The sequence below is a fragment of the Pogona vitticeps genome, chromosome 8 (assembly GCF_051106095.1).
Source record: "Pogona vitticeps strain Pit_001003342236 chromosome 8, PviZW2.1, whole genome shotgun sequence".
NCBI lineage: Eukaryota > Metazoa > Chordata > Lepidosauria > Squamata > Agamidae > Pogona > Pogona vitticeps.
In genome coordinates, this window is record NC_135790.1 from 13,113,600 (window position 1) to 13,140,141 (window position 26,542).

The window sequence follows — 26,542 nt, forward strand, 5'->3', positions numbered from 1 at the left end:
TGAGGAGCCATGGCAGAAGGGAAGGAGCGAGTCCCATTTATTGTTACGGGGTGGCCATAGTGTTTGGGTACCCAACTCTAACCCTCTCCGAATGGCACCAGGGCTTACTGGCTTCCTGTGTCTGTCCAACACGGCACATAATATACTTGCTTAGGAGCTCAGACAGAGAACCCACAATGCCTACCTCCCTCCCTCACACATGCAGAAATATTATGTTCCCAATTTCTGTGACATCACAGGGCCCCACACCATGACTTCACAAAGACCCACCCCAGGCATTGGGCCCCAGATATAATGAGGGGGCGGGGGAAGATCATCCCGTGACAGCCCCTGACAAACAAGACAACACTTCAAAACCATTCCAGAAAAATTCTTTTATTGCTTTTGGAAAAGAGGCTAAACGGGTATCCTCAGCGGAAACAAAGGCCTGGTTCAGCTCCAGCAGGATGCCTGCCTTCTGCTCCCTCGCATCCCCCGGGGGAAGAGGAAGCTTAAGGCCCTGCAAGAGAAAGAGAGAGAGAAAAACAACTAAGGGGCGAGCTCGTCCACGGCCGTCAACTGGCTTCAACCCAGGCTTATCCACCCACCAATCTTCTGGCAACTTCATCCCGAAGTTCAACCTGCCAGCATCCACTGGCTTCCACCAAGAATATCCACCTTTCCTCTCTTCCACTCCGCTTCTGAAGCCAGCCTCCATCAGCTCCTAAATGCTTGGGTCACAGTCACGCCCCGGCGACATCCCCACGGAACACCAGCCAGCCCATTCACACACACATTCATACACACACAGGCACAAACCAGTTTCCCTCCCCCCTCGATACACACACACCTTCACTCCACCAGCCATTCACCCAAATGTCCGGGCTTCCATCCACCGATATCCACCGAGCTTCCCCAAGCTGGTTTCAGGAGGCTAACGTCCACCACCGGCTTCATCCACCAACCTCTGCCGGCCTCCACCTTGGGGCCTCAGCCAGCTTCTGCAGGCAGATTCCACCAGCTTCTGTCTGCTAACATCTGACTTCCCCCCGGTCCATTGCCAACATCAGCCAGCTTCAAGCCACGGATCTCCACCAGCCTCAAGCTGTTAACTCGCAAGCCCACTTAGCAAGTTCCTCTACTTTCAGGAGAGAACTTGCCTTGGGCAGAAGGGCTGGGTCTCTGCCGGACTGCCCTCTGGCCACTGGCCTCCCTTCTGGTCTCCTGCCCTGCCCAACAAGCCCCTTTTATCTGCCAGCAGAGGGGTGGGGCTCTGTGAGGTGACAAAGACCCAGGAGAAAAGGGGTTGGGTTCCCAAGGCAGCAGCACCCTCAGGATTGGCTGAGTCCTGAAGATGATGTCAACAGTCCCTCTGATCATGTGATTCACCCACAAAAGCTTGCATTTTGCATGATTTTTAATTTTTTTTTTAAATTAGTGGCCTATATATTCCAGCAGCCCAAAAACTCTTTCAGGCAAAGGTGGTCAACTAGATGCTCTACGGCACCTTTATAGGGCCTCCATCTAGCTGCTTTGATCTGATAGAGTGGGTTCAGATTAAATTCCTTAGAGCAATTCTTGAAGTTCCAAGATGCGTACCAAATGCACAAATTCGTTTAGAGACAGGCTCACTAACAATGGTAGCCAAAATTACGCTAGCCTCCCTTCAGTACTGGCTTAAAATAAATTATCAATTACAGGGATTAACCCATCTACTTCTAGAGGACAATTTTTAATCAAAGTGGTTGAAAGCGGTCCTAAACAAATTGCAAGTTATGGGCTTCTCTCCACAAGCAATACTGAGTATGCAATGGGATGAAGCAAAATCAGCCCTTAAACAGAGAATAATGGACATGGAAAGACAGATAGATCTCGGTAGATGCCCCAACTTTAGAGCAATAGACACACACAAATATCGCTTGCTCCCCATGGCCTATTTATCACAGCTTGAGGCATATAAATTTAGGAAAGCATTTACTTTGGCCAGATGTGACGCCTTTCCCTCAGCAGTGTTGGAAGGCAGGTTTAAGAAGATCCCGAGGGAACAGAGACTCTGCCATTATGGATCTGGTGAGATAGAATCCATTGAGCATATGATGCTCAGATGTAACAGGCATAACAAGATTCAAGGAAAATATATTACACCTCTCTTAAAAGACATGACAAGCCAATCAGACTCGGACTACTGTAACCAATTGTTAATTGATCAAAATTGGATTACTACAGAACTGGTAGCGAAATTTTGGGTGGCATGCCATAGTAGCCAGAATAGATAGCCAAATTTAGACATTGGTCTTTCATAAAGTGGTTGCATAGACCAGATGGGCGGGACACAAATCAAATAAATAAATAAAATTGGTATATTTGTAGTTTTATTGCTTTTTGCTTATTTGATTTGGCTTTTTGCAGTATATGCCAGTACTATACTTGAAGCTCTGGTTTTAATTCTGTTTTATGTATATGGCTTGATGCTGTAATAATAAAAGTATGTATGTATGTATCCCCTGTCACCAATCCCTCTGATTGTTAAATCTCCCCGTGTTGACCTTCTGACCATTCTAGGCTGGATTCTAGGCTGGTGCTCCAGAGAGTTATCTTCCAGCATTTCCACCAAAAGGAATTTTCCTAAACCCTGAGCTGGGGGGAGGGGGAATGAAAGTAATAAATGAATAAGGATTGGCACACTCACACAATGCAGCCTTTGACCCTTTGGGGTTTTTTGTTGTTGTTGTTTTTGCTGCTTTTGGGGCATTTTTTCTTGCCCTTGCCATGAAAAAGACGTTAAGAAAAAAACTAAGTGTTTGAAACACACCAGTATTTTAACACCATCCCTGCACTATCAAAGATGCAGCTGTGTTTCAAAGACTCTCCCAGCCTTTGGAACTCACTCCCAGTTGGGTTCAAAAAGGTTAACCATCACTGACCTATAGTATAGGTCTGGAAAACATTTTGCATTTCAGATGTTTTGCCTTTCAGATGTTTTTCAGATGTTTCATCTCAATCCAGCATAGCTGGATAGTGGGACAAAGCTTCCCGCCATGATTTTAGTACCTCCTCAGAGAGACCTACAGGACTATTCTAGATAGGAGGAGGGAACTGAATATTCATTACTATGCAACCTTTTGCAGGAGTTGCCTATTCTTCAATCTCAGTTTCTTCCTCACTGCTGTCTGTGAGTGGAAACTCCTGAAGAGCCTTCTGGATTATGTAGCTTTTGGTTTTCATGGAGCATTCCTGGCTCAAAATTACCTAGACAAGTAGGAGAAAGAGAGAAGGAAGACAAAGCACTTGAGCATCATCTGCCATCAACATGCCAAACATGCCATCTATAAAGATCTGCTTTAGGACATCTAGTAGCCTTTTAGCTGCTTAGGGTCCAAAGAGGTTCCTTGCTCATTGGTGAGCAATGAGAAGGACAACAGCTGTTTCCTGGATCCAGCAATGGTGGAATAATCATGACAGATAGTGTCATAGGGGCACTGGAAGAACCTAAGAGGTAGCTTAGTATGTAGGGTTTCCATTTATTCTACCTTGCAAAGCACATTTAGAAGGCTATCAGAATACAGTCCTCTATAGGAAAATATCTTCTGGTTTAGGATTGGGGAATGTGTAGCCCTTCAGATGGGGGTGAATTACAACTTCCATCAGCCCACTGCAAGCATGCTGATGGAAATTGTACTCAAGTACTGTATGTCTAAAGCATCACATGTCCCTTATAGAGGTTTTGTTCAGTCCAAGTCCAAGCGAAAGATAAAGAGCCATAAGAAAGGAGCATAAAGACCTTCAGGTTGCCTGCTCTTTGCCATTGCTTCTGTTCTGGCCAACAGATAGAGCCAACCTGGACTTCCTCTTACTAAAATGTTCATCTCTGGGAGGCCCATTCCAGTTACCTTTTCTTAAAACCTTTACTGGCATTAAAAGGGGATAAAACAGCAGTAACAATTTATGTCATAGTGTTACAAACCAAGAAGGACGGTCGTGAAGGTGAGAACTGGGAAGGTGATGCGGGGGGAGGATGGGGCAGGGGTTTTGACTTGGAGACCGCTAAAAGAAAATCCGCTACCACGCTAGTGATGGTCGCCGAGTAATCGCTTAAAAGGGTAGGGAGGGGGTCAGCTAGGGAAACAAAAAGGGACAACAGAAGGGGTTCAAGGATGTTGTTTCTTAAATGTTGATGAGTCGGGCAGCGGAATAATATGTGGTCTAGGGTATCGGGCTCAGATGAGCAAGAGAGACAGAGTCTATTGATGCGTGGTATGTTTGCAAATCTTCCAAAGTGAACAGCTGATGGGAAAATGTTTAGTCTAGCTAGCATAAAAGCCCTCCTTTTACTTGGATTATTTAATTTACTAAAATAGTTTGAGGGTCTACCGAGTGAAGGGGAAAGGCCGAAGAAGTGAGGGGAACAAATAGGATTTAAATTGGGGAGTAATAAATTGAGTTCCTGTTGCCAGAGTTTAGATTTGATGATTTGATGGGCTCTGTGAAGGGTGGTGTCTGAAAGAGATTCAGGGGAGAGGTCCAAGGATGCGAGCTTAGCATCCAGAATATTGAACCACTTGGATGAAAAGGGATCTTTTAGTAGGTCATTGAGTATGGAATCTGGTTGGGTATTGAGGTGTAGTCTGAGCCAGAACTTGAAGGTTAGGGACCAAGCGATAGTAGAGGGAAGGTGCATGCCTAATTCGAGTATCAATGTGGACAATCTAATTAGGTTTGGGACTCCAAGAATCCTTCTGAGAAAGGAGGCAGCAACTTTATCAAGGTCTTGATTAGCAGCCTCGATCCAGATTGGGGCTCCATATAGCAGCTGGGAGAGGATTTTGATTTGAAATATATGGAGAGCAGCCGGAATGTACTGGTTGCCACTGTTGAAGTGGAAACGGGCGACTGCATTTAAATGTGGCATGGCAGACGAAATGGCAGCTTTACAATGGTGAGTCCAGCTGAGTCGGGAGTGGAAGGTGATCCCCAGATATTTGAAAGTCTGGACTTGCTGGAATGATAGATTACCAATCTTCCAGGCTGTCGGGGCCCAGGATTTTGAGAAAACCAGGATTTTTGTTTTCTCGGAATTGATTGATAATTCATTGGAGAAGCAGTATTCTTGGAAAGAGGATAGCAGAAGTCGGAGGCCAGGTTTAGTGACAGACAGTAGCACCGCGTCGTCAGCATAAAGAAGAATAGGTACAGGGACACCATTGAGAGAGGGAGGGGAGTTTACAGAACTAGGAAGAGCGGGAGGCAGATCTGCAAGGAATAGATTGAAAAGTGAAGGGGCAAGTATACACCCTTGGCGGACTCCTTTGTTGATAGGGATTTCGTCGGTCATGGAGCCTGCGCCATCGAGGCGAATCCGGCACGAGTTGGAAGAGTGAAGGCGTTGGATCAGGAAGAGAAGGCGGGGGTCGATCCCCCAATTGGACAGTTTCTTCCACAGTATGTCCCTATTGATTGAGTCAAACGCTCCTCTAAGATCAATAAAGGCCGTGTACAATCTGGCTCCATAATGAACGGAGTATTTTTCTGCGAGAAAGGATAGTGTGAAGGCGTGGTCAACTGTGGAAGCACCTGGGCGGAAACCTATTTGTTCTCTGCCCGGGAGGGCTTTTGAAAGTGCCCAGGCTGTGAGTCTGTTGAGTAGTAGTTTGGAATAAAGCTTCCCAATGGATGAGAGGAGGCTTATTGGTCTGTAGTTGTTCGGTGAGGCAGGGTCACCCTTTTTGTAAATGGGTACAATAGTTGAGGATAGCCAGGCGTGAGGGAAAAGACCTGAATTGTTGATTAATGTGAAGAGGTTGGATAAAGGCCCCGACCACCATGAGGGGTTGCTTATGAGGATTTCGGATGGAATGTCATCAGGACCTGGCGCTTTCCCAGTTTTCAAAGTATTAATAAGTTCTTCCACCTCATTCGGGGTGACCGGTGGCCATTCCGGTAGGTCTGGGGGATGCAGGATCGGGTCGTTATGTGTAGTTGGAGCTGTAAAGATTCTAGAAAAGTGAGTGGTCCAAGTAGAAGCAGGAATGGGAGGTGAAACATTACGAGCTAAGGGGGAGTTAGTGCGGGAAACCAGGGACCAGAAAGCTTTATGGTTGTTGGAGTGGATTGCATCATGGAGTAAATTCCAGTTGTGTTGGGCAAATAAGTGCTTCTTTTCTTCTAGGAGGAGTCGGCAAGTTTTCCTCAGATGGAAGTATGATTTTAAAAGGGCCGGGGAAGGGTCACGGCGGACTAAGAGGAAAAACTGCCTGACACACTTCTTGGCATTCAAGCATTCTGTGTCAAACCAGGAAGGAGGGTGTTTATGGGAATTGGTAGAAGAGGATGCTCTAAGGGACTGGACGAGTGCCTTGGCAAGGGACTCGTAAGTCGCAATGGCTGTAAGGGGAGAGTTGGTCTCAGTCAGTTTCAGATTAGAATTAGTAGAGTCTGTCGTACTCAGCCAAACGTTGAAAGCTTCCTCTATCTTGGGGGACCATTTGAGAAGAGGTATAGGCTTTGGTCGAGGGTCCTTTGATCTCATGTTGAGGATTTGAAAACTTAAGACCAGATGAATGGGTAAATGGTCACTTTCAGAATGAGAGTCAATAGTGAAGTCTGAAAGGTAAGGCAGGACGGCTGAAGAGGTAAGTGCATAATCAAGAACGCTAGTCCCCCTAGAAGAGAAGTGGGTTAATCTGCCTGGGATGTCGTTGGCGGTGGAGCCATTGAGTATGGTTAAATTGAATTCAAGGCATAAATCAACCAATTGTGAGGTGTAGTTATTGAATGCGGCGTCTAAAGAAAGTCTAGGGCCTTGGAACTCAGGTGGAATCAGCTCTTCTGAGTCCCAATTCATGTGTAGAGACAGGGCTGAGTTGTTGGAGCCCATTCTAGCGTTAAAGTCGCCCAAGAAAAGAAGGGGGATGGATGGATCGGACACCAGGTATTCTGTTGTAAAGAGCTTGACCTCGTCCCAGGGGGAGGGGGTATCTGCATAGGATGGGGGAATGTATATATTAAAAACTAATATCTTAAGGTCCTTGCATGCAAGCAGGAATGCTTGGAAGAACCTAGATTGGGAAACAATGGGAGTTAAAGAGTACCCAGAAAAGGGTCTATACAAGCAGCAGAGGCCGGCACGAGGGCGGCCCATTTGTTTAGATTTGAAAGCTGGAAGATGATAGGGAGTGAACCCTGATATGTGTGGAGGGGTTAGGGACCAGGTTTCTTGAAGAAAGATGATATCGAAGGACGAGAGATAACTGATGAGATCGGGATCTGTTGTTTTTTCCCCCCAACCCGCAATGTTCCAAGAAACTAACTTAAGGTCTGCGAGACTACAGGTAGTCAACAGGGAAGGTTGGAGTTAGATGAGCAGGAAAGGGAATCGATATGGGTTGGGTAACTGGGGTCCCCATTGAGAACTTGATTGTTGGCTAAAGAGGGAGCTCTCGTGTGTGTTCCGCCTGATAGGTGGGAAAGAGATTTGGCAACTAAGGCTGGCGAAGAGTCAGGAGGGGTTAGCGATATGGTCTCGGGCTCCTTGGTGCAGACCGAGTTATCCCCCTTGGGGTCGGGGTTTATGAGATTAAAATTAAGAGGAGGGACAAGTTGTGTTGAGGCATCCACTAAGAGGAAGGAGCCGTCAGGGGAGTGTCTATTCACAGTACAGGTAGGGAATAAGGAGGTGGGAAAACCGCTGTTATCAGGGAGCAGGGGAAGGATTGGGTTTTCACTGTCAGGGAGAGTCCTTGGGGGGCAATTGGGGATCCAAGGTTCAGGTGCGGGTTCCGGAGTGAGGGGGTGACAATTGGAGGTAATTCCAGTCAGCCGGTCGACTGGGTTCATCTGTAGCTTTGTCTTGCAGTCAGGGTTCGCATCGGCAGAAATCGGAGGGGAAGGAAGGACGGTTGGAGAAGACAAGTCCAGAAGACAGTCCCTGGAAGCGGGAGAAGTATTGGGACCCAGGCCGGTATTTGATGGAGGTTCTGGTGCAGGGGCCGGCGTCATGTTGTCTTGCAGTTTAGGCTTGACCGGTAAAAGGCTCGCGATGGTAGTATTCCTAAAATGTCTTTGGGGAAACATGCCGGCTCTTCTCAGGATTCCTGCACGTGAGAACAGCAGACCCGGGATGTGCTTGGAGTTGAAAAACAGCAAGAGACGGCCCATAGAGTGAGCAGAAGGTAGTTTCTCAATTTTAAGCAGGTTGATGGAAGAGAAGGCTACTTTTAGTAGTATAGCCAGATGGGTTTTGGCCTGCTTTATTCTGGACTTCCTCTTACTAAAATGTTCATCTCTGGGAGGCCCATTCCAGTTACCTTTGCTCCTTTGGTCAGTGTCAAAGGCCAGAGCTTTCCTTTTGTTTCAGGACTTGGTTGCTTGACCAAGGCTTTTCTCTAATTCTCTTTTTTCACTCTTCATCCATTCTTTAAAATGATTCAGTTCTTAAAAAAAACCTTCCAGTCTATGAATTTGGGATATTATGCTTCTGTACCAATGATTCAAAAAGCCAGGAGATGGCCCGATATTGCTGCATAAAATTGTGCACACATTACCAGCAGGAAATAGGATGTCAAGCTTTACATAGCAAAGGGATGCCTGAATGTTGACAACACCAATGGCAGCGGTTAAGTTGGTTTATAGGATGCCCTCTTCTGCTCATTACTATCCACACTTGTTGAACGGATGAGAAAAGGAGTGAGCTTCGGGTATTTTCCCTTACGTAGTGTCACTTTGTGAATGGTAGTGCTGCTGGGGGGGGGGGGTCTCCCGTTCAACTGTAGAGTGTCTCGGGGTTCCATGATTCCCCTTACTATTTCACATAAGAGGTTGTTTTTGAGTTTGGTGGTCTGGTTCCACCAGTGTGCTGATAACACCCAACTCCATCTGCTAAAATGATCTCCTAGGAGGCCCTTCTCTCAATCTCTCAGGCCCCAGTGTGTGGTCACTCAGGCCCCCTCCCCCACCAATTTCAATCTAGAATTTATAGTGCTCTCTCAGACAGTTGAAATTCTGCTAGTAAATATGACCTTATAGTCATTATGTTTTCTGTTTCATTAATTTAAAAATTCAGCGTGGAAAAACAACAGTATTCTTGTATGAACATATGGAAAGCCAAAAGCCTCCCACTCCTGAACTAACTAATAAAGATAAAATTAATCTTTGTGCCAATGACATGGTCCTGAAAGATGTACTGGCGCACACGTCTAAGGATATTTCAAGACACATGATCACTGGGAAGAAGTTGTTGATTAATAAGTCAAAGAATGATGAATGGTATATACTTATTGAGAAGCATAAAATTTCTGATTATTTTAATGTGTTTTATAACAGAACATGAAACCTTTGAGGGGCTGGGAGCCCTTGTTTATCACCCATCCCCAGTCTTTGGTGGGCGGCACCACAGCCTCTCAAATTTTCACATCTCCCAGAAATTGTGAGAGAACCATTTAAATGCAGCACATGCACCCTGGTTAATCAGAAACAGGAAGTGACACGCTGGTCACTTCCAGTTTCTTTAAAAAAATCCAGTTTCTAACTCTGGATTAAATGAGACCTTAAAACAAAATTACATTTAAATGGCATATTTCATCCCTTGCGGATTTTACAGTGAACTTTTTTAGGGGCACACCACACACTGGGGCCTGAGAGACTAAGAAAAGGGCCTCTTGGAGGATCTTCTTAGCAGATGGAGTTGGGCATCATCACTACACTGATGGTACCAGACCACCAAATTCTAGACAACCTCTTTCAGGTTTTCATGTATCTGTGAAACAGTAGGGGGAATCATGGAACCCTGATTCAATGCAAGGGAAAATCTCAGAAGCTGACTCCTTGTTTCACCTCTTCTCGCCTAAACACACTGCCATTGGTGTTGTCAACATTCAGGCTTCCATTTGTTTGGTGTGACAGAACCTTAGCCAATCTGCATGATACACTGTTTCCCTGAAAATAAGATCTAACTTAAAAATAATCCCTAGTATGATTTTTCAGGATGCTTGTAATATAATCCCTACCCCAAAAATAAGCCCCAGTTAAGTGAAACCCCACTCTCCACCATTGTGCAGCGACCAGAAGATGACACAACTGAACAGTATTTGAATGAATGTAGATTGTTGTAATGAAAAAAATTAAAAAATCCCCTGAAAATAAGCCTTAGTGCATTTTTTGAGCAAAAATTAATATAAAACCCAGTTTTATTTTTGGGAAAACACGGTAACAGGAAAGAAGGTTATTGGCTGGGGGTGCAGGTGGCCAACTTATCCAGGGGAGCCCAAAGGAGGAGAGGCCTGGAGAGAAATGAAAGGTGGAGAATTAGAATGTAACTGGAGAGAGATGTGTTTTAGGCAGTTGGGCTGTAAAAAGCTGGTGTTGAAATCTGATTCCTTACAAATTTTTAATCTGTAATGGAGAGAAAAACATTTTTTTTCATTCTTTAACCACTTGATCTAGTATGTTTAATGGCTGGAGTCAAGTTTAAAATGTGACAAGCCTGGGCTGAGGCTGGTTATATGATTGGTGGCAGCATGCAGGATCTGAAAATCCCTCAATTCTCTGAAGTAAACGTTTAGGTAAATTGGTAAGAGAATCACTGGAAGTCTGAGAGAAACCAAAGTATTGGTGCCATGATCTCCTGAAGTAAAAGTTTTGGATACAGTAAGGAGTCACTGATAAAATTTAGCTTGTACACAGATAAGTGTCAGGAAGATTTTAAACATATTTCCCGAGGTAAACGTTTTTGGGTAATTGTAAGGAAATAAAAATATATGAAAAAGAAAAAAATAGAAATGGAATCCCTGATTCTTGAATAAGCTGGTGGTGAACTGAGGAGGTTGCACTGACAAGCCCTGTTGATGTATTAGAGAGTGTGGAAATCTGGAAAATAAAAAGGAAATTAGAAAGGCAACAGATGAGAATCAGAGCACTAGAATTAGAAAAGGAGAAAGAAAGGAATAAATAAGAGCAATGGAGCTGGAATTAGAAAAGGAAAAAGAGATAAGGTTAAGAAAGAAAGAAACAGACTTTCAGTTAAGAATGGACTAGAATTGGGAGCCATCTCCTCAAGAAATTAAAATGGAACCAATAAATCTCATAGATATGAAGAGAGTGCCCAGATACTATAAAGTGAATAATGTAGACTTTTTTGAATGAATCTCTGTGGAATTAGGAGTTAAGTCTGAGGAAAGAATGGAGTATTTTAGATCTCAGATTTGTGGGGGTTTAGCAGAAATTTCCCCTTCATGGATTGCTGCCTTGTCGTGGCGAAGGGGCTTGAGTAACTCAGGGAAGCTATGGACAGGACATAGTGGAGAGTTCCGACTAAACACAATCCACCTGGAGTAGGAATTGGCAATGCCACTCCAGTATCTTTGCCAAGAACGCCCCATGATCAGAAACAAAAGGCTGAAAGATATGACGCTGGAAGATGGGCCCCTCAGATCGAAAGGCGTCCAACATGCTACTGAGGAAGAGCGGAGGACAAGTACAAGTAGCTCCAGAGCTAATGTAGTGGTTGAGCCAAAGCCGAAAGGACGCCCAGCTGTGGACGTGCCTGGAAGTGAAAGGAAAGTCCAATGCTGCAAAGAAAAATACTGCACAGGAACCTGGATTGTAAGATCTATGAACCTTGGGAAGCTGGAGGTGGTCAAGCAGGAGATGGCGAGAATAAACATCGACATCCTGGGCATCAGTGAACTAAAATGGATAGGAATGGGCGAATACAAGTCAGATGATTATCATATCTACTATTGTGGGCAAGAATCCCATAGAAGGAATGGAGTAGCCCTCATAGTCAACAAAAGAGTGGGAAAAACTGTAATGGGATATAATCTCAAAGATGATAGAATGATGTCAATATGAATCCAAGGCAGACCTTTCAACATCACAATAATCCAAGTTTATGCACCAAACACCATTGCTGAGGAGACTGAAATTGAACAATTTTAAGAAGATTTACAACACCTTCTAGAACTGACACCAAAGAAAGATGTTCTTCTCATTCTAGGGGACTGGAATGCTAAAGTAGGGAGTCAAGAGATAAAAGGAACAACAGGGAAGTTTGGCCTTGGAGTTCAGAATGAAGCAGGGCAAAGGTTAATAGAGTTTTGTCAAGAGAACAAGTTGGTCATCACGAACACTCTTTTCCAACAACACAAGAGGTGACTCTACACATGGAAATCACCAGATGGGCAATATCAAAATCAGATTGATTATATTCCCTGCAGCCAAAGATGGAGAAGCTCTATACAGTCAGCAAAAACAAGACCTGGAGCTGATTGTGGCTCTGATCATTAGCTTCTCATAGCAAAATTCAAGCTTAAACTGAAGAGAGTAGGAAAAACCACTGGGCTACTCAGGTATAATCTTAACCAAATCCCTTATGAATACACAGTGGAAGTGAAGAACAGATTTAAGGAACTAGATTTGGTGGACAGAGTGCCTGAAGAACTTTGGACAGAGGCTCTTAACACTGTACAGGACGCAGCAACAAAAACCATCCCCCAAAAAAGGAAATGCAAGAAAGCAAAGTGGCTGTCCAACGAGGCCTTAAAAATAGCAGAGAGGAGAAGGGAAACAAAATGCAAGGGAGATAGGGAAAGTTACAGAAAGCTGAATGCAGACTTCCAAAGAATAGCAAGGAGAGACCAGAGGGCCTTCTTAAATGAACAATGCAAAGAAATAGAGGAAAATAACAGAAAAGGAAAAACCAGAGATCTGTTCAGGAAAATTGGAGATAGTAGAGAAACATTTTGTGCAAAGATGGACATGATAAAGGACAAAAATGGGAGGGACCTAACAGAAGCAGAAGACATCAAGAAGAGGTGGCAAGAATAAACAGAGTAATTATATCAGAAAGATTTGGATATCCCAGGCAACCCAGACAATGTAGTTGCTGACCTTGAGCCAGACATCCTGGAGAGTGAAGTCAAGTGGGCCTTAGAAATCATAGCTAACAACAAGGCCAGTGGAGGTGATGGCATTCCAGTTGAACTATTTAATATCTTAAAAGATGATGCTGTTAAGGTGCTACATTCAATATGCCAGCAAGTTTGGAAAACGCAACAGTGGCCAGAGGACTGGAAAAGATCAGCCTACATCCCAGTTCCAAAGAAGGGCAGTGCCAAAGAATGTTCTAACTACCGTACAATTGCACTCATTTCACACGCTAGGAAGGTTATACTCAAAATCCTCCAAGGTAGGCTTCAGCAATATGTGGACCAAGAACTCCCAGAAATGCAAGCTGGATTCTGAAGGGACAGAGGAACTAGAGACCAAATTGCTAATATGCGCTGGATTATGGAGAAAGCCAGAGAGTTCCAGAAAAATATCTACTTCTGCTTCACTGATTATGCAAAAGCCTTTGACTGTGTGGACCACAGCAAACTATGGCAAGTCCTTAAAGACATGGGAGTGCCTGACCACCTTATCTATCTTCTGAGAAACCTGTATGTGGGATAGGAAGCAACAGTTAGAACTGGATATGGATCAACTGATTGGTTCAAAATTGGGAAAGGAGTGCGACAAGGCTGTATATTGTCCCCCGGCTTATTTAACTTATGTGCAGAATGTCAGCAAACACGGGTTCGAAAACACACGTGTAAGCCTGGACAGAGAGCAATCAGGAGTTTGCACATGCTAAAGTGGGCTGAGTGAATCCAAACTCAGCTAGCCATGCTACAACACTCCCTCTTACAAGTCTGCCCACATAAGATGCCCTTGTGCCCTTTCTCTATTGCTGAAATAAAACCATGTGGGCTTTGTAGTCCTGAGACTTATCTTGCACCACAGGTAGGACTCTAAGTAAGCTAGGCCGAGGCAGCACTCTCATGATGACCCTATGACAAGTGTACTGTTCAGGAAACCAATTGAGTTTTATAATCTTTAATTTATTAAAGAATAAGCATGTTACTAAGTATCAAAGCCAAATTAAACCAAAGCAAATAAACTAGCATTGTGCTGGTTATTTACAACTCTGTAGTGAGGCAAAGAAAACATGGAAAATAGACAAGTGTTCAAAAACCTTACAAGAATACAAAAAGCCATTAAAAAGAACAAAAACAGTTCCAGTCCAGTAATTCATTAGTAAAAACAAAATAATCCAATTAGGTTATAAAAAGGCTATAGTCCTCAGTGATCCTGTAGAACAAAAATACTGTTCTAAAAAGAAAAATTCAGTAAAAGTCCCATTATCCTTAGAAAAGAAAAATCCAGTAAATGTACCATAGTCCTTACAAAATTACAAGAGCATAGTCCATATGGAGTATTCCAAGAAAAGAAGTTCATAAAGGGTATTCCCTAGGTAACAATCCATAGAAAATAGTCCATGCATAGTCCTTAGGAAAAATCCCATAAATCCAAGGATAATCCAGTATAGTAAAGGTTAGTCCCATGTGTCACGAATGAATGAAGAGTTGGTCTTGAATGACTGAAGGGTCGGTCTTGAAAGACAATGTCCATAGGCAAAAAGTTCCTTTTTCAAGAGTAACTGGCAAGGGCTTATCGCACCTTCCCACGATGTCATCCAATCAGAGTTCGTTACTAGGCAAACAGTCCTGTTGCACCACATGACTTCTTTCCCATACACACCAGATGTTATTTGGGTTTACTGTGGTTTCGCAAAGATTCACAACAATTCCCATCTAATCACACCGAGTCCTTTTCTCAGGCTATCAGAATAACATTCTCTCTGCTCGCCTAGAAAACAACTTGTCAGCATAGCAAAGATCCTTTATACAAAGAAACAAGATGGAACCTCTCTGGCTCATTTCTTAATTAAAAAACCCATATGCCTTAAAAGATTTTAACTCAAAAACCCATCTCATCACACAGAATACATCATGCGGAAGGCCGGACTGGAGGAATCCCAAGCCGGAATTAACATTGCCGGAAGAAATATCAACAACCTCAGATATGCAGATGATACCACTCTGATGGCAGAAAGTGAGAAGGAATTAAAGAACCTTGTAATGAGTGTGAAAGAGGAGAGTGCAAAAAACGGTCTGAAACTCATCATCAAAAAACTAAGATCATGGCCACTGGTCCCATCATCTCCTGGGAAATAGAAGGGGAAGATATGGAGGCAGTGACAAATTTTACTTTCTTGGGATCCATGATCACTGCAGATGGAGACAGCAGCCACGAAATTAAAAGACACCTGCTTTTGGTAGGAAAGCAATGACAAACCTAGATAGCATCTTAAAAAGCAGAGACATCACCTTGCCGACAAAGGTCCACATAGTCAAAACTATGGTTTTTCCAGTAACTATGTATGGAAGTGAGAGCTGGACCATAAAGAAGGCTGGCCACCAAAGAATTTATGCTTTTGAATTGTGGTGCTGAAGGAGACTCTTGAGAGCCTCCTGGACTGCAAAGAGAATAAACCTATCCATTCTGAAGGAAATCAAACCCGAGTGCTCACTGGAAGGACAGATCTTGAAGCTAAGGCTCCAATACTTTGGCCATCTCATGAGAAGAGAAGACTCCTTGGAAAAGACCTTGATGTTAGGAAAGTGTGAAGGCAAGAGGAGAAGGGGACGACAGAGGATGAGATGGTTGGACAGTGTCATTGAAGCAACCAACATGAATTTGACACAACTCCGGCAGGCAGTGGAAGATAGGAGGGCCTGGCGTGCTCTGGTCGATGGGGTCACGAAGAGATGGAAACAACTAAACGACAAGCAGAAATTTATGGAGAAATGAGATTGGAAGAGGTCTGAAATTATGAGTTATTTAAGAATAGGGAAAAGAAAGATTTGGATTAACTGCTGAACATCATAAGACAAGACTAAGAACTTTAAGGAAGAAGTTCGATGAAATTTATACTCAGGTTGTTGTCTGGATTATTTACTGACTGGTTGGTAACTGAAGGGTCAGGTGTTAAAACTAAAGATGATATGAGACAGTTAATGGGACTAGAACAATTTTATAATACTACGCCATAAGCAGTACATATGTTTAAATCATTGCTGAGCTAACTGAATTAACTGACATATTAGTAACTTTGAGAGCAGTAACAAGACCTCAGTATAATGAGAAGAGAAATGGTATAAAGTGGCAATTTGGCAGAAACAAAGTGTCTGAAGATTGGAAAATACAAACAGAGCAGTCTAGAAATGAAAAAATTACCTTGGCAGAATGAAGGCATGGCCAGGGAAAAACAGTTTGTTGGGGGTAAAATAGGAAATCAAGTCTGTTTTGTATGTTTTAAAGAAGCACATTTCTGGGATGCCTGCCTAGAAAAAGTTATTAGAAAGAGAGGGTATACAGAGACACCAGTTTGCTGTGTCTGAAAAATCTTGAATACAGAGTTAGATCCCTCGCTTAATGGAGAAACAAACAGGCATGTTATTATGGAGACAAGAATGTCAGAATTGAATGAGGCTGGGCCAAGTCAGGGGATAAAACATTATTTATTTATTACGAAAAATGCAGAGTTAGTTGAAACGAGAATTCAAATTTAAGACAGTTCTATGGGGTATGAGAGGTACATAGAGAAAACTCTATAGGAGGGATAGGGAAGGGTTGTTGGAGGTGGGGTGGCAATCTATGTCAAAGAAAGGGTAGTATCCAGCAGAATGGAGATGGATGGCGGGTCTGACTCCATCATAGAATCACTCTGAGTTGAACTACCAGGCCCAAGGAGTGATGTGATAGTGGAGGTGTGCTATTGTCCTCCAGATCAAAAACTTGAGGGGGACCGTAAAATGAAGAAACAAATCAGGGAGATGTCCAAGAGGGACAGGATTGTAATCATGGGGGACTTCAATTATCCTCACATCAACTGGGTCAGTGTGTCCTTGGGTCAAGAAAGAGAGACCGGGTTTCTTTACATGCTAAATGATTGTGCCTTGGAGCAACTTGTCATGGAGCCCACGAGAGGACAGGTGATTCTGGATTTAATATTGTGTGGTATTCAGGACCTGATTAGGGATGTGAATGTCACTAAGCCACTAGGGAATAGTGACCATGCTGTAATCTCTTTTGCCATGCATTTTGGGTGGAGAGTGTCAAGCAAATCTAACACAAAACCCTTGATTTCTGAAGGATGGATTTACCTCAGATGAGGAAACTAGTTAGAAAGAAGTTGAAAGGGAAGCTAAAAAGAATCCAATCTCTCCAGAGTGCATGGAGCCTGTTTAAAACAATGGTAGTAGATGCTGTAAGCAGCCCCTTATCTCCAAAGATGAGTCCGAAATCAGACAAACCTCTGACTGCTGAGCAGAGCCACTTAGGTCTCAGCCAGGTCCTGTCTAAACTTCTTCCTCAAAAGCCAATCTCCTTTATTAAGAAAGCAACACACACAGGTGTTGGTTGATTCCTTGGTCAGGAATCTCCATAATCTGCATTTCGGCCTTTACCTTGTCAGTTTGATGGCCTGTGCGTTGGCAATAGTCACAAGAACTGACATAGTCCTTTACAGTTTTTGAAATACCAGGCCAGTAAAAATGTCGAGAAATCCTCTTTAGGGTTTTTTGTATTCCCTGGTGCCCACTACTCGGATGGTCATGAGCCATTTCTAGTATTCTCAGTCTATATTCAGTAGGCACGACTAACTGTTGAATAGGTTGGGCATCCAAGTTGGATTTGGGGAAATATTCTCTGTACAAAAGTCCATTTTCTCCCCACAGGAAACTAACTTGCTGATGCGCAGGACGTTCAGCATAGTTGTCTGCTTGTGACCTCAAAGAAGCTAGAGAGGGATCATTAAGTTGCTTCAGTCTAAAGACCTCTGATCCCTTAGGTATCACCTCCTCTATTGTAGTTTCAGTTTTAGCTGCATTATCAGGTTTGGTCACAAGAGGCTGCTGTTGGGTAAGGTCTCCATCTGAGCTATCCTCAGTGGATTCCTGCTCCGGTTCAGGACCATGCATCTCCCTACTTTGAGAACGTGTGACTACCGACATCGAAGCTACATTTTGACTCTGCATGTGATCCAAAAAAGCAAGATCATTTCCAAGAAGAAAATCAGGTTTTCCCTCATGGGTTAAAATATGTTTTGCACCTGACCAGGACTTGTAGGTAATTTTTACATATGCCAAAGTAACATACTTCTGCTCAGTCTCTATAGACCCATAAGTTTTTACTGGACACCTCAGGTTGTTCAAGATCAAGGTGGGGTCTAGAAAATGTCTGCTTATCGAAGAAATGTCGGCACCCGAGTCACGAAAAGCACTTAAAGCCATATCACCTTCAGGTGTGTGAAGAAAAACCACCTCAGAAAATGTGCGGGTTGCCCAGTCCCTTTGTGTAGTTGGTACTATGCAATCAGGATCCATAATGGAAAATTTCTCTCCTGAGGTTGTCTCTTTTACAATTTCTGAGGAAATTGAAGCAATTTGTAAGTCCAAAATTCTAGGCACATATTGGTTTACTGCTGCCTGCATTCCACTGGCTTGCGAAGGGGTTACAGTTAGGTTAACTCCTTCCTGACTCTGTGAAGGCACAATGCTTGACTGGTGAGGCACAGAAACTGCATTACTGGCAGCTGGCACTTGCTGAGTTCCCGCTGGCACAGAACTTACATACGCCATCTTGGGAGTGCCTGCTTTAGATCTGCGTGGAGCTGGGACAGGTGTTTTTCTAGCTGGCTCCTTAACTTGGCTAGCTGGCACATTCAACCTTGGGCAATCTCGTCGCAGATGAGAGCCACCACATTCAAAACATTTAAGAGGTGTTTTACTCTGGCTAGGAGCTAGGCTCCTGCGTTGCTCAAATGAACTTTGCCTGGGCTCTTGAGAAAAAGACCTTCTAAAATCAGGCTGACTCTGTCTCTTAGGCACTACTGGTGCAGTCTTTGCCCTAACAGCAGGTTCATGCATTTTAAAGGAGAGAATTTCATCAGTTTTTAAAGCAAGGGTTTGCAAGTCTTTGTAGTTTCTCTCCAACAAAGTACTCCTTATTTCTGAAGGCACTAAATTAAGAAAATGCTCCATGTACAACGCAGTTCTTAAATCCTCAAAGGTACTGGCGCCCAAGGAGCTCAACCACTGATCACCTAGATGTTCTATCTTGTCAGCTAGTGCAGAATAACACTCATTAGGCTGCTTTTTCAGTTTTCTAAAGTTCTGCCTCAGTATTTCCGAAGTGAAACCAAATTTTCTCTTTACCACCTCTTTAAAAATAGGCCAGTCAGGGTCCTCATCAGATAATTTGGCTACAATGTTGGCAAGTTGCCCAGAACACTGAGTACGCAATAACTTGAGGTACCAGGCCTCAGGTATACAAAGATCTCTACACGCTTGTTCATATATAGATAAAAATGATAAGATATCATCGCCATCATGGTAGTAAGGTAGATTGCTTCTATCAACACTGGCTATTGAGTTCTTAAACTCCTCTTTTTCCTTCAGCTCATTAACCAAACGCTCCACCTTTTTCTCTCTGTACTGCTGCAATAACTGATCAGCAATGTTCTGATTATGAATAGATTGAGTGTGACAAGCAACAAAATCTGCAAACATCATTGTTAACTTATCCACTGGTGATAGACTCTTGTTAGGATCAGGCCCCTCAGCACCGGCTGCTGCTGCTGCCGCTCCTGCTGTTTCATCAGGAATGTCTCTGGCTGGCACTCCCCTCCCTACCGGAGTGCTGGCACCCGCCATTTCCTCTGCCTGATCCATCTGTTGCAACTTAGACCAAGTCTGATCTGGATCAGATCCAAGTAGGTCCTGGATATCTTCAGTTGTGAGACTGTACTTAATTCCACCTGTTCGCAATCCCCTAATCTTAATTGTCCTCTGAGTCACAAACTGCTCTCCAGGCAACTCCAAAAATTCTTCTCCTTCTAAGTGTTGCTCCATGCAAGCTGCAACTAACGCAGACGCCAAGTTGACCCAAAAGGAAAAATCCTCTCCCTGCCCCTGTAGCCGAAACTGTAGGGCGAGGGCAAAGCCATAAAACACTCTGGCAGAAAACAGCCCTACCCTGGAGCTTCTGAAGGGCGACCGCTTACTTGCATGAAAATGCCCACTCATTAAACAGCCCAATTACATAACCAAAGCATTAGTTCTTACAGACTTCGCTTAAAGCTAAGTCTTTCTTTAAGACCCTTAGCTGAAAAGAAAAATGCAATATAGCTAATTTATAGCTCTTCAAAGTAAATAGCGTGGAAGAAACCCCTCTGCCAAGGCTTGGGATTTCCCAGCTGTGAAAAGCACATGCATCGAGATGCTTGCTGCTTTCAACTTAAGCCAAAGTAAACACAATAAATCAAAGCCCGTGTTTCATCCCACCGCTGCCACCATGTAAGCAGCCCCTTATCTCCAAAGAGATTTATGGGGGTGCCGGAGACTGGGATGAGTCCGAAATCAGACAAACCTCTGACTGCTGAGCAGAGCCACTTAGGTCTCAGCCAGGTCCTGTCTAAACTTCTTCCTCAAAAGCCAATCTCCTTTATTAAGAAAGCAACACACACAGACAAATCCATGAGTTATACTCAGAATAATCTGGCTCTAAATCTTTGGTAGCAAACACACATGGCCAATTAGACATTCAGCTAGTCTGTGCAAGAACCAATGCATGCAGATCAAATCATTACTGCTTTATTGAAAAGAATTGCTTTAGAAAAGGTTTCAGTTGATAGTAAAATAGTTCAGTAGGTACATTTTCATATCAAGACAAACGGAATACTCCCCTCCCCACTCCAGCTGGAAAAATAAATAGAATTATGCTAACTAATAAAAAGCATAACACAGTCCATCTCACGTGTCTTGGGTCTTCATAGGCTGATGCTAGATGAAATCCAGTTGACTTCCATCAGTCCATGGTAGGAAAAATAGTCTATAGCAAAGCTACAAACCATTATGGGAAAAAGCACGTGTCTGACCTTTCTCAGTCCAACTCCATCTTTTTTTTTTAACTCCTTACCAACTTCCTTCTTCTTCCCAGAATTCTTCATAAGGAACACCCCCTCCTGGGTCTTGTTGTCCCGCCTAACTTTCTCATGGAGCTTCAGTTGTTATCATACTTTGTGGCAGAATTATTTTGACTACGAAAGTCTCTGCTCTCTGCTCATCTTAGCAACGAGATAACCAGAGAGCGAAGTTTCTCTGAAACAGCATGAAAAACTTTCCTACTACAGAGCAGACTTTAAATCAAGATGGATGCTATTGGGACAATCTTAGGACTACATATCCCATTCTAATACACATAAAAACACAAATCATCACAGATGCCCAGTGGAAGTGTATACCACAAAGAAAGAAGGGCTGAACTAAATCCAAGAAGGTGCTGGCATGGCTAACGAGCAGAGTTTGAGAGGTTTGGAAGGGCAAGGAGGGGTCCTTCTGTAAATGGAAATCCTTCCCAAATGAGGAAAATAAAAAGGAACTCAAACTCTGGCAAAATGAATGTAAGAAGATAATATGGAAGGCAAAAAAAGTCTTTGAGGAATGTATGACCAGCAATATAAAGGGGGATAATAAAAGCTTTTTAAAATATGTTAGAAACAGGAAACTTTCCAGAGAAGCGGCTGGCCCTCTGGATGGTGAGGGAGGGAAAGGGGAGGTAAAGTTGGACATGGAGATTGCAGAGAAATTAGTTCTTCGCACCTGTCTTCATGACAGAAGACCTTGGGCAGATTCCACTGCCCAAACAGCCCCTCCTTACTAATGAATTAAATCAGATACAGGTTAAAAGAGAGGATGTTTGAAGTAGTAAGAATAACTAGCCTTCATCAAAATTGCTTTTGACAGGTGCCCAGCCCCTGCAAGGTGGGAGAAAGGGTCAAGAATTGACCCAGGGCCCTCCTTCTGGGTGGGCAGGACTTTAGGATGACGTAGGGGGCTGGTGAGGCCACCGTGGGCCTGTAGAAGGGGTTAGTAGATGTGTGGGTCTCCAGTGACCAGAGCACGGCCTCAGGATTGGCCCTCAAGTAACGTGCCACCCCCATGGTCCTGTAAGCCAATGGGGAGAGGTTGGACGGTTTGGCTAGAAAAGGGCCAGCCATAGAGCATGCCTTGGCATGCTCTTAGGGCTCCTGGATCTGAAAATCCACAGCATTTGCTGAAACGCCACAGCAGTGATTTTGGGGGCCTTCTGCGTGTGCTTGCCGGTCTTTCCAGAGACCGGCATAGTTTGGAGAAGATGGAGGACAAGGAAAACCAGATCCCATGCACCCACACATCCCCAAAAGTGGCAGACCAAAAGGATCTGGATGACAAAACCCCAGCCAACCCTAGAAAGCGTTACATGAGATTCTGACAATGAGAATATGCCGCCTGCATCACTACAGTGCCTGGAAGACCCAGAAAGCTCTGAAAGCTGGCATAATATGGAAGGTTCCTTTTATACAGAGAAATCTTCTGAAAACCGGTATGTAATCATTTGTGGAAGGGTGGTGTAAGAGGGTTGCTATATATCAGAGGTCTCCAACCCCCAGTCCATGGCCTGAGCCAGACTGGGCCACCGAGACAGACCTCCCCCCCCCCCGCATGCACTCACCCCTGCACAGCTTGTTTGTGGCTGCAATGCGTGCTCCAGCACCCCCATGTGAGCACTGTGCTGCTGTTTATGCATGAGTGTGTGGGCCCAGACAAAGGCTGTGCTGCCATTTGCGCACGAGCATGAGCCTGCCAGATTTACGAGATGTTCAAAAAGTATGTGGCAATGGTCAATAATAAGCTTAGAGAAATCAGTAGCAAACATGCAATGTATTTTGATGAGCTACAGTAAACAGATAGAAGAAGAACTATACTAGAGAACACTGATGAGAAAGATCAGCAGAACCCCTCACTCATAGACATAAATGTACCTGTGTGTTCAAAGTCTGAATCAGGCAGAGGTGTGGACAGTAATGAAATATGAAATACAAGCAGTACAGTAAAAGAGAGGGAAAGAGATGGAGAGGTCAACAATGCTAATTACAGTGGTGCCTCGCTTAATGATGTTAATTCGTTCCAGCGAAATCGCTGTAGAGTGAAAACATTGTAAAGCAAAAATTAAAAAACCATTGGAACGCTTTAAAACCAGGTTAATGCGTTCCGATGGGCTAAAAACTCACAGTCCAGCGAAGATCCTCCATACGGCGGCCATTTTCACTCCCTGTCTAGTGAGGAATCCATCCTAGAAAACAGCGGGAGGCCATTTTCTTCAACTGGCAGCCATTTTGGAACCCGACAATCAGCTGTTCGCTGATCGTCGTAATGCGAAAAATCAGTTCCCGAAGCAGGGAACCGATCATCGCACAATGGATTTTGCCCATAGGAAGCATCGTTTTGTGATTGCTTTTGTGGATTCATCGTTATACAGGGCAATCGTAAAGCGAGGCACGACTGTATCTGGAAAGGCCCCTTGATCGTCAAGAGTTTCCAGAATCACACATCAGACGCTCCTCTTTATATAATAGTGGCAAAGCTCCACTTGGAAGGAGACTGCTTTGCATGACAAAGTCAAGAGTTGTTAGAAAGGAAGAGAAAACTGTATTGCAGATAAAGTGCCCTCCAAGAACATCTGAACCTGGTGCTACTGCACAGCGTTTGAATGACCATGCAAGCATTTTACTTTCCAAAAGTTCATGTGAAAAACTTAGAAGAAATAGAAAACAGAAATACAGGTTAAAACAAAAGCAGGAGATAAAACTTCTTGGAGAACAAATGAATTTGCCACTTGCTGTGGTCAAAATGGTCAAGTCAACAGCTCCAGTGACTGCAAATCCTAAATTTCCACTGACATCTGAGAAAACTTGCCCAGTTCCAGAGAGACTGTTGGTGAGATCCCAGGAAGCAGGTGCCAGAGAATGTGAGATTGGAGGAGCTGAGAGCTTCAACTCAGCCTGTAAAATGGCAAGTTCAAGATCCTGATTAACTGTTCTACCCTGTGAGATTGTTGTTCATATGTAAGCCAACCTGGAACGATAAAATAACTGTCTATACAACAAGCACCAGGTTTCCTCAACCTAGAGTTTCTTTGCAGGTTGGAGAAAGGACTCCAACAAGGTCATGGTGAAGAATAATTATTCTTCTTCAGGAGAAATGGACATTATGAATATATTATTTCATTTGGAAAATGAATTATTTGCTAATAATGATGAACAGTAATATAATTAAATAGTAAGAATAATAAGTTATTGTTGAATAGTTTCAAATTTAAATATGCATGTGAATGTGCCATACCAATATAAATTCATTTTATTAAAGGTAAAAAGGTGGAGGGACGTGGTGGTGCTGTGGGCTAAACCGCAGAAGCCTGTGCTGCGGGGTCAGAAGACCAAGCACTCATAAGATCGAATCCACGTGACGGAGTGAGCATCCGTCACTTGTCCCAGCTCCTGCCAACCTAGCGGTTCGAAAGCATGCAAATGCGAGTAGATTAATAGGGACCACCTTGGTGGGAAGGTAACAGCGTTCCGTGTCTAAGTCGCACTGACCATGTGACCATGGAAGATTGTCTTCGGACAAAACGCTGGCTCTATGGCTTGGAAACGGGGATGAGCACTGCCCCCTAGAGTCGAACACGACTGGACAAAAATTGTCAAGGGGAACCTTTACCTTTTTTAAAAAGGTGGAAGGAGATGCATTAGAAAATAGTAAAGATAAAATTGAACAAAATATATTGAAAAGTAATGATAGTTAATATTAAATATAGAACCATAATTAGTAATTTAATCAAATTCAGTGTATAAGTTATTGAGTTATTTGTTGAAAAATGTGTATTATGGTTAGTATGTTTGCAGATGTTACAAGAACTAATTGTTAAGGATATATGAAATCTATGCTAAATGTGAAATGCAATTAAATATATGCTCTTGGTTTGATCACTCCTTATTGAGAAATATTTGGAGGCTCTTAATAGAGCAATGATTTTAAGAGGGGAGGAATGTGACAGAACTTTAGCCAATCAGAATGGTAACAGAGGAAAGATGATGATTGGCTCTCTGTGTGTGGATGTGGCCAGCCTATCCTAGAGAGCCCAAAGGAAGAGGGGCCTGGAGAGACCTGAAAGGTGGAGCATTAGAATGTAACTGGAGAGAGAGGTTGTGTTTTGGGCAGCTGGGCTGCTCTGCAGTTCTAGGATGGTGGTGGTGGTTGCTTTTCTCTTTTATCACAAAGGTGAGCAACCTGTGGTTGGTAGACTGTGTCTCCTGTAATTCCCAACCAGCTAGTAGGCCACAGCGCCTCCATCTCCCCATACTTCTCTTGCTATTGAAATGTTATGGAAAGGCAAGTTTTAAAAAAGGCAAACAAAGTTTTACATAAATAGGAAAGCTAGAAGTAACCCTTTGCATTCATCTGGTTGACACCTGCACAGAAAAACTTACAATCTTCTCCTCCTTGACTGGGGGGCTGCACAGGAACCAGCAGAGAGGTGCATATGCCAGGTTGATACACCCAATGACAACCATCAGCCAGGGAAAACCAATGGTCTGTACGAGAATTCCGCTTGTAGAGGGACCTGCAAGTTAAAAAATGGTACCAAAATACACTATGGCTGAAATCCTGTTCCTTAGTGTAGTAAGTCACAATGGGAGTAAGCCCACTGAATCAATAGAGCTTACAGAGGAATCGACTCATCAAATCTCCACAGCCTACTCTAACTGCAACATTCTAAGCCAAGCAACAGGATTTTAGCTGCCAAATACTGGAAACATCCTTAGTGAATTCAATACAGTAGGCATATCACAGTTTTATGGAAAATTCTGCTTTTTTGCATTCAGACACCTAGAAATTTAGATATGTACCGTCAAGTTGAAACCAACCTATAGTGACTCTAGCAGTACTTTCAAGGGAAGTGAGATATTTAAGGAGTGGTTTTACCAGTTCCACTCTCATATGCAGTTTCAATGGCTGAATTCTGGTCTCCAGAGATCTCCTCCACCATTCTATCCACTATACCATGCTGGGAATATTGCCCTAGAAAACCTGGGCAATATTCAGCATTTCATATTCCATATCTTTTTGAGGTTAACAGGGGAAGGACAGACAATATCTTGTCCACCTTTTGTGCTTTGGCTAGGGCATTCCCTACACTGCTGTTGTTCAGTCTGGAAGTGCTGTTAGTAGGCCACCAAAATGGCCCCCTCCATGCCCAGCAGGATAGTGTCAGCAGACAAAGAGAAACCCCAAATTGTGTAGAAGAAAAGAACATTAGGAACAGGAGAAAACCCCAAAAGGGACAGATGAAAACTGAGTATGTTCAGCAGGCACAAAATGTCCATTGCCTCTCTGAGGTATGGTGAGGAAAATCAAAGGGAAAGGGGGACTGAATGGTGTGTCTGGAATCCAGAACAGGGAGTGATTCAAACTGCAACATTTTGCTGCCAGTTCAGCTTGTTAATGTGAATGTTCATTTTTAATTCAAAACAAAAATCAGAACGTTTTATTGACTGGCCATGGCCTTGCTGAAACAGACCACATGGAGGCAAGATAGTAATATAATAATAATCTTAGAACGGAAGGGATCATTGACTCCAGCCCCTATCAAGGAGGCACAATCAAACTTCCAACCTCTAGCTCCGCAGCCAGATGCCCACTGAGCTAAAGCACCATGAAATTTACAGATTGCTGGCAGAAAATGATGGCAGCTGGACAAAGAAACCCCTAACAGTTAAATTAATATGTAGCAGTTTTGAGCCAAGGTA

At 43.5% G+C, this 26,542-nt stretch overlaps 1 protein-coding gene across 1 annotated transcript in view; it reads right to left on the minus strand.

Annotated features, from left to right (window-relative positions):
- Positions 1-359: 359 nt before the first annotated feature.
- The window catches only part of SLC18A1 (solute carrier family 18 member A1), a 55,013-nt gene continuing 28,830 nt past the window's right edge, over positions 360-26,542 (minus strand). The window contains exons 14-16 of the mRNA XM_020812324.3: positions 25,223-25,356; positions 3,099-3,228; positions 360-499 (exon numbers count right to left, since the gene is read on the minus strand). Coding sequence (XP_020667983.3) covers positions 3,115-3,228; positions 25,223-25,356 — 248 coding nt within the window. The 3' untranslated portion in view covers positions 360-499; positions 3,099-3,114. The remainder of the gene's footprint in view (positions 500-3,098; positions 3,229-25,222; positions 25,357-26,542) is intronic.